The sequence below is a fragment of the Alnus glutinosa genome, chromosome 9 (genome assembly GCF_958979055.1).
Source record: "Alnus glutinosa chromosome 9, dhAlnGlut1.1, whole genome shotgun sequence".
Classification (NCBI taxonomy): Eukaryota; Viridiplantae; Streptophyta; class Magnoliopsida; order Fagales; family Betulaceae; genus Alnus; species Alnus glutinosa.
The window spans coordinates 3,301,777-3,313,846 of NC_084894.1; the positions used below are offsets into that span (position 1 = coordinate 3,301,777).

The following is a 12,070-nucleotide window of genomic DNA, read 5'->3' on the forward strand; positions in this document are numbered from 1 at the left end:
AGAAAAAATGAAGGAAAAAGACAAGGCGAGGATTTTGGGTAGAATATTATTGGGAGATGAAGCAAGTGAAGTGAAGTGAAGCGAAGTGGCGTTGTAAATGATTTGCCTTTAGATTTTTGATGAGCGATAACTAACATTATATGCGAGGATTAATTATTCAACTTGGGAAATTGAAAGGTACGTTGCTTGTTTTTTTTGAAAGCGAAATGCTGACCGATGATCACGTCTGATTTTTCTTGTGGTTGACATTTTTGACAAATCTAACGTCTTGGATTTGGACATTTCAATTGCTTTTGTCGTGAAGCTGTACACGGAATTGATTGATCCTATATTCCCCCATGCATGCATCTCTCTATGCTCTAAATTGGGCCGCCAATGCACTAAGCCCAAGGCCTCATCAACTTCACCCAACCCCACCCCACCCCACCCCACCCCACTCATATGAAGAGTCTCTTTCTAAATAGAGAAACGTTAGTTGTATGATAATAATAATATAAAGTATATGTCAGGTTTATAGGACCTGCAAAGCGCTCGTATAATAGGCTGAAAGGGCGGAGCTTTTAAGAGGTTCCCATCTCCAGCATTGTCTTTGGAGATAGGAGTAACATTTCCCTTTGGCATGATAATTGGCATTCGGCATATAGTTTAATTGATACCTTTGGCTATAGAATTGTGTATGATGCTGGACACTCTATTGATCTTATGCTTTCATCTATTATTCAGATAAGGGATTGGTTCTGGCCTCATGCTAGATCGGAAACTATTGTCAATATTCAAATCCGATTGTCTGAAATTGAAATTGGTGAGACAGATCAACCGGTTTGAAATATCAAGAGTGGTATTTTTTTCTAGTGCCAAAACTTGTGAGAAGCTTAGGAATAAGAAACTGATGGTAGATTGGCATGAAATTGTCTGGTTTTCTGCTGCTATTCCTAGGCATACATTTATTCTATGGCTTGCTTTTCATAATTAATGCTCTGTCTACTAAGGAGAAACTTTGCGGGTGGGATTATAGTGGGGACAGTTTGAGCCTCTCTTGTTATGTTAGCCATGAGACTCGTGATTATTTATTCTTTAATTGTAATTTTAATAGAAAAATTTGGAGGTCTCTTATAGTCGATTGTCAGATGATTGATTCCCCAGTCTCTTGGGATTCGATTGTTCAATAAAATATAGTGGCATGAAAGGTAAGCAGATGCAAGCTACTGCTATGAAATTTTGCTTTGCTAGTGCAATATATAATCTGTGGTTGAATAGAAATGCTCTACTGCATGGCTGGACCCCAAGGCTGAAGATGAAATTTTATCTAAGATTCGTTGGGAGGTTAAAGTGAGAGCTTTGATTAGTTTATAAAGATTTTATCCATAAAAACAGAAAAGAAAAAAAGCACTCGTACAATTCTGATTGTCAGATAATTTGATTCTACCATCTAAAGGTAAGCACCACCTAGGCTAGCAGCTAGTATCACAAATTTGAAGAACGGTTGGAATCTTATAAAATAATAATAACAATAATCAAAATTGGGCCTTCTTTTACCACGTGGGTTGAGCATGCTAGTAATTAAGTCCAAGTTGTGAAGCCTCTAGGTCATTTACAAGAGAATTGTTTTACTAACTATTTTTATTTTTATTTTCAAAATTTTTTTCTCAAATAATGTATTAATCATAAATAAAATTTACAATTTTGCTAAACGTGTCGACATATCATTTAAAAATTATTTTTGAGAAAAAAAAAATAAAAAATTAGAGCATTTTCCCGTTCGGAAAGGACGAAGGTTAACGCCTAACGGACAGCGTGGCCCACCAGGGGGACAACTTTGCTGGGACACACCTCGTCCCTTCACTGTTCGTCACCAAAATCCCCCACGTCCCTTCACTGTTCTTACTTCTCAGGGCCAATTTCGCCATTTTCTGTCACATATCCGAAGTTCCGAACCAACACTGGCCTCAGACTCAGCCCTCTTGCTTTCTGTGGCCCGTCCCTTTACAAAATCCAAAATCCACTTCTGGGTCACCAAACCAAACCGCCAAATAAGCCTACGCCAGCTGTAGAGATCCCCCTCCACTCCCAGAACGCCACGTAACATCACATACCTCTTACTGAGTCCGTCATACCGTCCACGTCACCAAAAAGCTTGCTGAAAAACTCAAGTAGAGGCTCAATAGAAATCCGACGCGTGGCAAATGACTATCTGTCTCCCGCAGAACTGAAACCTCCAAGCTGGCCGGTGACACGGAGGATCTGTGGCGGAGATTTCAACCTCACGACGTCATTCACGAGACAAGAAAGCTCCAAAACCCAACCGAAAAAAGTCAAAACCCCGTAGATTCCCCACGCGACTCCCACCCTCCGATCATCATCCGACGGCCCGCGTTCTGTCTCTAACAGACCCCGCCTCCTCCACAAACAAACTTCTATAACCCCACGCACACGCAGAGTCACACTCACAGTCACTCACAGACAGATCTCCGCCTCCAACACCACATGGCGTCGATCGCTCTCACCTCCTCACTCTCCTTAGCTCCTCCCTCCCTCCCTTCCCTCCGCTCCCGCAAACCCACTCGCTTCGCCGCTCAATTCCGCTCCATCTCCACCCCTTTCCATTTCTCACGGCAACCCAATTCCCTTTCTCTATCCAAATCCGCTTCCACTTCCCTATTCCAAACACGCCCTAACCCTAACCGTAACCAATCCAATGACACTAAATTTACCGTCAGATCCGCCGCTAGTGGTGGCGCGTCCGTGGCTGCGAAGCCTCCGTCTCCGCCGTGGCAAGGCGCCGCTATTAAGCCGCTGCTGGCTTCGATTGCGACGGGAGTTATCCTCTGGCTCGTGCCGGTTCCGTCGGGAGTATCGCGCAACGCCTGGCAGTTGCTCGCTGTCTTCCTCGCCACCATCGTCGGGATCATCACGCAGCCCTTGCCGCTCGGCGCCGTGGCTCTGATGGGCCTGGGCGCTTCGGTGCTGACCAAGACGCTCACCTTCTCCGCTGCATTCTCGGCCTTCGGCGACCCGATCCCCTGGCTCATCGCGCTCGCTTTCTTCTTCGCGCGCGGGTTCATCAAGACCGGGTTGGGGAACCGAATCGCGTACCAGTTCGTGTCCTTGTTTGGGAGCTCGTCGTTGGGGTTAGGGTACAGCTTGGTGTTCAGCGAGGCGCTCTTGGCGCCGGCGATTCCGTCTGTTTCGGCGAGGGCCGGCGGGATCTTCCTCCCGCTCGTGAAGTCGCTGTGCGTCGCGTGCGGTAGCAACGTCGGCGACGGGACCGAGGAGCGGCTGGGGTCGTGGCTGATGCTCACGTGCTTCCAGACCTCGGTGATCTCGTCGGCAATGTTCCTGACGGCAATGGCAGCGAACCCGCTGGCCGCGAACCTCACATTCAACACGATCAAGCAGACGATCGGGTGGACCGATTGGGCCAAGGCGGCGATCGTGCCCGGCTTGGTGTCGTTGATTGTGGTGCCGTTTCTTCTCTACGTGATTTACCCGCCGACGGTGAAGAGCAGCCCTGACGCGCCGAAATTGGCAAGGGAGAAGCTGGCGCAGATGGGTCCGATGTCTAAGAACGAGATTATTATGGCTGGGACTCTGCTTCTTACGGTATTAAATCTTTCTTTTATACTCAAATTTATTGGTTTTTGGGTTACTGATGCTTTATTCATTTGTTTTGTTTTTTGTTTTTTATTAGTTTGTTACCTCAAATTTTTATTCTATTGTTGCTTCTCTTTAACTTCAGTTTGCAACTTTTAATTATCATGTCATTAGCTCTATACCCATTGCCTATATGCATATTTGCAGTAGTCCTTGCCAGTAAGTTGAAATGGGTTCTTCTTCAAGTGATTTCCTCGTTTCAACTGGAAGTGCATTTAAATTTTGGACGGTGTTCTTTTTGGTAACAAGTCTATCTACTTAGGAGGAGATCATATCGGAATTGATCTTTTTGTTGCATTCAAGTGTATCAATTCAATAAGGATCTCTCTCCTGATTGAGGAGAATGCTATTTGGGCTAAAATGGTGGGGATGGATGCTGTGCTTTATCTCGTCTGTTCTTTTTTGTGTCAACAACGTGCTAGTGTCTGGGGCTTTGAAAGTAAGTCTGATTTTGGGCGGGGTAATTCATCTTCTTTTTCACTGATTGTTGTTGGGGTCCTTTGAGTGGGATAATACAAAAGAAGCTAATTTTTGGAGATCTTGAGGGTTTCACTATATATGTTCCTTTGGCATCTCTTTGTCAGTCTGTTTATTTTCATGGATGGTGAGTATTATGGTTACTTTTCCTGAAAATTAATATGGGAAAGTGAATCATTTTTCTTATGGCAAGTGTTGAATCTTAATGGAGTGACAGCCAATTCGGGGTTTGAAGTGGGAACACTTGTCAGCTATCTACTTGAAGCTTCCCGGTTAGAGATCTCCAAGTCTTGTTATTGGGTATCTAGTATCAGTGTTTCTTTGGATGAGATTGTCTACCTGTTAAGGGTAGTACTATAAAATGGGGATACAATCACATTGCTTTAAAGTAATTGTTCTAAGTCACCATCCTAGTGAATTACAATAAATGGAGTTGGAGGAATGAAGTGTTTTCCGACAAACACTATTGGCTTGGGGTTAGATTTCTAGTAAATTACGGTAAATCCTTTTCAGTGATGTGGCATTGGGGTTTTAGTGTTGAAATTGAAGGTTATTGAAGTGGGGTGATGCTTCCAAAGTATGGGCTTTCTTACTTAAAGTGATCAGTGGGTTACAGAGGATGCTGGTACTCATGCTTTTGCCTTCAGCAAGGGAATTTGAACCTAAATCTGGCTTTCAATGGATGATTGAATGTGGTTGTGGATTGATCATCACCGTAGTAAGTTACAGGGTAAAACCTTTTGGGTCATGGTTTTGCCTGTTGGGTGTTACCAACTTAATTATCAACTTGAATTTGTATTACTGCTTCCCTTGTTAATGCAATTTGACATATGTGTTGAGTTCATGCCCTTATATTGCATTTAGACAAATGCACCATCAACCTCATGCTGTTGTCAATACGTATGCAGTACTATATGTGTATTTAACGTATCCATACGTTCTTTACAGTAATACTCCTCTCCTCTGTTCTCTACTATATCAGGTGGGACTCTGGATTTTTGGCGGGAAGCTGAATGTGGATGCCGTCACTGCTGCCATTCTTGGACTATCGATCCTCCTGGTGAGTGGGGTTGTGACATGGAAGGAGTGCTTAGCCGAATCAGTTGCCTGGGATACCCTTACGTGGTTTGCTGCCCTCATTGCAATGGCTGGGTATCTCAACAAATATGGTCTCATCTCCTGGTTCAGCCAATCTGTAGTCAAGGTTTGTCTTTCTTTTTTCTTACTGGTATCTCCTTGTGTGTTCTTTCTCTCAATAATGCAAAGATAGGTTGCTGACATTGAAGCACTTGAAATTTTACTGTTCTTGGTTGATTTATAACTTTCAGGTGAGTCAGTTTTGCTTACCATCTGTTGTGATGTGTCCTGGACATCTCTATTTCTGATTTTGCTATTTATGTTATGAGTTTGATTCTGTGTAACCGGACAAGACTAACTCTTGTGCTGGTTTTGATGCTGCGAAAGTAATCCATACGTCAAGCAAGTGTCTAGATTTTATATTCCACATCCCAACTTCTGTAAGAGATTCATCATTAAAACGCTTATTTTAAATTGAGGCCTGCCATTCTGTAATATATCTTCACGTGTCTGAGATTGGAAACAATACTGGAAGTTGGTTGAAATATTGTGCACTCTGGCCCTTCTCTTTTTCCTAAGAATAATGCTAAATGCATTATTTGATTTTTAATCCTGTGATTGATAGTATAAAAGTTTCATTATTGGGTTCAATAGATTACTTGAGCTCTTTTATTCATAGGAGCAGTCTTACTGTTAGCCACACATAAAGACTATCCACTCTAGCAAAGGATGTCACGAAATCATTTATTTTTTCCATAATGGAATCTAGAATGATTTTTATTCTATATCATATGGGTGTTACCCTAAAAACTTACATCATTTGTACTTTTGCTTGGAAAATGCTGCCTTGAGATTTGCATGGTAATTAATCTAAAACTATGATCAATAATCTACATGATTTAATTTATTTATCTACATATTTTCCAAGATCATTGCATTTTGTTCTTTGCATAGAAAGGTCAGTGCCTTTTATCTTGGGCATAGATAAAAAGATAAGGATGCCATTACGTTAGTAACAATTGACTCTGCATCTAACCTTATAAAAATATTCCTAACACCATTTATCTTTTTGTACAGTTTGTTGGTGGATTGGGTCTTTCATGGCAGCTATCTTTTGGCATTCTGGTCCTTCTCTATTTCTACTCTCACTACTTCTTTGCAAGCGGAGCTGCTCACATTGGTGCCATGTTTACAGCCTTCCTATCTGTTGCCAGTGCCCTTGGCACTCCACCATACTTTGGAGCCATGGTGCTCGCCTTCCTCTCAAACCTCATGGGTGGCCTTACCCACTATGGCATTGGGTCAGCTCCAGTTTTCTATGGTGCCAACTATGTCCCTCTTGCCAAATGGTGGGGCTACGGATTCCTCATTTCTGTTGTCAATATTATCATCTGGCTCGGAGTTGGAGGGATTTGGTGGAAGTTCATTGGCTTGTGGTAAAGGAGCCGGTCGTCAGAATTTGCCGACCCCAACCCTAGTAATTTCTGATTTTTTGTTCACCCTCAGGTGCAATTTTCCCACTTTGATGTTGATTTTCATTTTTGATTGCATATCTTAGAAATAATCTTTTGGTTGCTTTGGCGGACAGACCTTAGGGGGGAAAATGGTATACAGACGAGGTCCATTTAGAAATTAGAATCTGTATCTGAAAATTTTGATGTGGCATGCAATTGCCTGCAATTTATGAACAAGTGATTACTTGGATCATCATAGAATAAATCTCTCTTCCTGCAAAGCTTTCATTGTGTTTTTGTTTTTCCTGTGGTGTGGAGAAAGTGAAAGTCGAATCTGTCCTACTGTCTTAAGGAGATTTCAATGAAATAGTTTACAGATAGAAGCAAAAGCAGTGTCCACCTGCTTCTTGTGATGGCGAAGAGCTTGCATGCCACTAATTAGAAATCTGATGCCTTCAACTTAAGCATTAATATGAAACAAAAGCAGTGGAAGGTGTGCTTATTCCTCCATGAATATTTCTTTTGGTGATGTATATGGCTGCGGGCAGGGCACAACTGATTGTACCATTTCAGGATTGAATGGTTGAGGATCTCCTGTAAATCAAACAGGACCACGTCGAAATGGAAGTTAAATCAGTCCACTGTGTCTTGGGCTTAAAATCAGCTTGCTTTGATGTTGGGCTCTTAGGGTGCGAAGTACAAAGAGCTATGGGAATTAGATCCTCTGTCTGCCCTTAGGGGCAGCCCCACAGAGATGGGATGTGTTATTATCCTACATCAATCTTACATCAAGACATATTGGGTGTAAGACTTAAGCATATAGGACCCACATATATGAGACCTACATGCATGGAACCCACCAATTAGCCCCGTTTGGCAACCCCCTCCCCTCCCTCTTTCTTTCTTTTCACTTATCTTAAAAAACATTAACTTCAAAACATTCTCGACTTTTTTCACTTTTTATATGATATCAACAATTTTTTATTACTATTTAAATAAAAAAAAACCCCACTACAATACAAATTTCTTTTACTTTTTCATATAAATTTTTTATATTTTATATCACATCAATCATTTTTTACAACTACTCAAAAAAAAATTCCCCTCATATTTAATGACGGACACGAGAAGTTACTTAAAATATGTCACGTCAATTAATATAAAATAAGTGTGATAAATATGCGTGTATAATAGTATTACATCTAATCATGCTACTTGCATCTCTAAACTCATGCCAAAATTGAGAAATTTAGAACACTTGGATAGTGGAATGTCACTTCTATCGAATATGAAAGAAATTTCTGGAGGTGGGAAGATGGAAGATAAGATAGACAAGTTGAAGTGGAGCTTCACAGAATGGCTTTGATGGGACACACATGTTATAGGAACAACATTAAAAACGAAGAGGAAGTTGCAGATCTTTTCTCTCTTTTGCTATCTTTCTTTAAAACCATGGCTTCCTCAGCATTTTATAGGCTGTCTTCATTATAATGTACTTAAAAGATGGTAATCCCTTCTTTTTGTTAAATTACCGGTTAACAAAATATTTAAGCTCGATGTTTAAATAAAGGCACTCATTGTTTCTGAACTTCCTCATTAAGAGTAAAATATTTGAGCTTTATATGCTTAGGACCATTAGAATATCTATCGTTCTTGGAATAAAACACAGCTGCAGAATTATCATAATAAATTCTCACCGGCTTGGTAGTAGTATCGACAATTCTAAGTTTTGAAATGAAGTTTTGCAACCATAAACCATGCATTGTGGCCTCAAAGCATGTCACAAACTTAGCTTCCATTGTGGATGCAACAATGATGGCCTGTTTTGGACTTTTCTACGAGATTGCTCCTCTACATAACAAAAATAGATAATCAAAAGTTGATTTTTACTATCAACACATCTGACAAAGCCTGAATCGGAGTAACAAATCATCTCTAAATGATCAAACATCTTAAAAGTTAGCATATAACATTTTGTTCCTCACAAGTATCTCATCACTTTACTTGTAGCTTTTCAATGATCCAATCTAGGATTGCTTTGGTATCTGCCTAGCATATTAACTGTAAAACTGATGACTATGAATCTTTGGGTGGAAATTATGACATACTACAAATATGGTCATTATGATTATAATAATTCTCTTTCACCTATTAGGAATTGTTGGATGGTCCCTCCGGAGGATCCACCCATATGAGCCAAAAAAAATAGAGGAGACAACCTCTATTTCTGTTGGCAATGAGCAGGTCAATGCATGACTTGCGACCAAGACCAAAAAAGAAAAGAAGAAAAAGAAAGGCATGCAGTTTTCTAGCATGAGACGGAGAGACAGGAAATCAGTTTTTGAGAGAGAGCTTCGAGCAAAACAATGAGAGAAGAGAAGAAAATAGAGTTTTCTACATAGTCATTTTTCTCAGAGATTGAAGAATCATTTATAGTCTGATCTAGATGAAATTTTAGAATGTTGTTTTTGACTACGAGAGCTACGCATTGACTGGTGTCGATCATTGGACTCCCCCCCCCCCCCCCAGTTGCTTGGTTTTTCATCCCCACTTGGGGAGACCTTTCTTTGTTTTTGTTGAAATCCATTCTTGAAGTGATGAATTTATTTTGTAATCCAAGAATGTATGTATTGTTGATGTGGTGATAACCTCTAAATATTGTTCTAGAGAAGACATTTGTAAGCCCATTATTGTTGATAGTGGAAGTTTTAACTAGACAAAGTCTCGTGGTTTTTCACTTCACACCGGAAGGTTTTCCACATAAAAAATCTCGGTGTCTTACTTGTGGGACGTATGATTTATTTTTTTTACATTGTTTTTGGTGAGTTGATATTTTGATGCTAGATTGACTATTTAATTTGTACAAAGGAGTGCAGATAATCTCTACTATGTTTTTGTTATTGACATTCACCGTACCCCAACATGAGTAATTAATAATACATCCGTAATTTGATACGTCCGTTACCTTTGGATATCTGGTTCCGTAGAGCAGTGTCATTCATCTGACACATTCCCTTTTATTTTAGGTTTATTCGCACTTAATGTAGTTGTATTGACGTTTATTGTTGAGTTGCCTAACCTTTTTCCTGTGGTTTGTTTTTGGTGTAATCGTCTCCTCCCCTTTTCTCTATTATTGCTTAAGAAAGAACAAAACATTTGACAATCATTGAAAGCAGGAATCCTCCTTTCTTTCCACTACAAACAAATTCTAACGCCAATTACGAGCATCGATCGGCTCAGTGACGAATTCAAAACGTCACGCCATAACAGATTTTAGAAGGACTATACGTATGTGACGTATAAAATAACGTATGAATATACGTATCTCTTGATGAAAAATCATGACAGCTATAATTCCATTCTTTAAATAAGTCTTAAAAAATTGATAGCATGAAATAAGAGAATCAAATAATTTTAAAGACATCCCGAAATAAAACCTATTTTCTAACTTTAAACATTCTATTATTAAAAATAATGGAGAGAATCAAAATAATAATAATAATATTCAATTATGTTGTGGGTAGAGATTTTTTAGGCCTTGTGATAAGAATTGAGCAGTCAAAATTCAAATCAGAATTTAAAGAGACAAGAATTTTGCAAAAAGTGAGAAAATTAATTTTTAAATTATATATATAATGTTTTTTTTTTTTTTTAAAAAAAAAAGCTCCACTTAACTTTATCGTCTTAGACTTCAAAATGTATTGAACCGGCCCTGTGTAAGCCTAAGCACTAGAAAATGGTTTCTCTCACTTAACCATATTAAGTTACACCAAACCGATAAAAATTGTGTATATTTATAAGGTCGGTTTCCTTATTCAGTTATAACTCCATTTCCCGTCAAAATAAATGTTTATTCAATAGGAAACTGTCTAATAAATTTTCATATGTGACATGTCATGTGGGAAATTAAATTCTGTTTAATTATGTATGTACGTACGTGTGTGGATGTGACATGAATAGTCTTAAAAGCGCAATTGGACCAACAATTATTTATTCATAAAGCTCACTTTTTATATTCTAAACGTCAAAAGTCAATGATTTATCACAAAAATATTGTAGGAATAATGTAACTTTAATTTATTTTCTACTTTATATTTTGCCTTTTATCATGAACAAGCCATATTCTCCTTTTGTTGGATCCATGTGCATCAATTCCCCATTATTCAATTATAGGGAATATGAGTACCATCAGCATGTGGTTGGGAAAACCTTTTCATGGAAAGCCTTGGCCACAGATATTAAAAACAAGGCCAATTGCAGATCGAGTTGCAGTTGAACAGAATCTTCTACTTTTTGACTTGGGTAACTCATGAGCCTTACCAACCTAGAAAGGCAACAAAGGTTGGCGTAGGGAATCCGTCAATGTAAACAATTTCCTTCGACCATAGTGGTGAAAGTAGGTTTCAAGAATTTTCTTCGAATCGGTCTAATAAATTGGCATATGTTTGGATAAAATTTTAGCAATTTTGATGTCCGAATTGTAAGTAATTCGAGCAGTAAATATGAAAGAGTTCACATGAGATCGATGACAGACCTGTTTGAGCAGGTCTCGAGTAATCCACCAATCTGTTTGGACATGTCTTATAGAAACTCTTTCTCATATTTGTTATCAGCATTGTTAGTAATCCAAACAACAAATTGTTGGAGATTTGAATCCCATGTGTTCTTAGAGCATTTAATTCTTAGAAACTAGAAATTATATGGAGGAAGATTACTAAAGGTCCGTTTAGGTTTGCGATTTAAAATGCAGTTAAGCGTTTGACAAAATCGCAGTTTCGTTTTTAAAATCACAAATTAACCTTTAAAATTCTGTGTTTTAAAAATAAAAATACTATTACTTGCAATTTGAAAAAACAGATTTTATGCGTTTTCAAATCAACAATTTTGAAAAACGCAGTTTCCAAACTATTTAGTTTGAAATCGCACTCATTATCTACGAAATCACAATTCCAAACGCACCCTAAGTAAAAGCGGTTAAACTAAAGTTACCCGAGCAAGGAGATTTTTTTCTTTTTACTCTTTGCTTCAAATAGCTAGGATTAATTTTTTATGGCTGAATTTTAAATTCACATGCTCTAGATTTTTGGATTCAGGCCCACTTTTTCACTTTTACGTGCATCAATCTCCACCATAAAAACGTTGCTAACTTGCTACGAAGGGGAACTATATATTGGTTCAAAGTGGAACAAGAAAAATACTACAAAAAAAGAGAATAGTGGATGACCAATTACTTCTTTACTTTTTGGGTATGAACGTGTGGAATGATTCAAAATTATGTTGACTTTACTTTCCGGTGCAAACTAGAATTTCTTGTGAGTGATAAGTGATTTAGAATTGAATTTTGTCTATACTTGGACAGGAAGGGATTACAGAGTTGGGAGACAGAATTGAATATTTAGGGTTTCATTTTG

The 12,070-nt window shown here is 38.9% G+C and overlaps 1 protein-coding gene across 1 annotated transcript; it reads left to right on the plus strand.

The window, feature by feature from the left end:
• The first annotated feature begins 2,224 nt into the window (after window positions 1-2,224).
• LOC133877702 (dicarboxylate transporter 1, chloroplastic) lies at window positions 2,225-6,940 on the plus strand. Its single transcript, XM_062316082.1, has 3 exons — window positions 2,225-3,600; window positions 5,111-5,332; window positions 6,283-6,940. Exons 1-3 carry the CDS (start codon window positions 2,485-2,487, stop codon window positions 6,643-6,645), a joined length of 1,701 nt encoding a protein of 566 aa, XP_062172066.1. The 5' UTR covers window positions 2,225-2,484; the 3' UTR covers window positions 6,646-6,940.
• The last annotated feature ends 5,130 nt before the right edge of the window (window positions 6,941-12,070 follow it).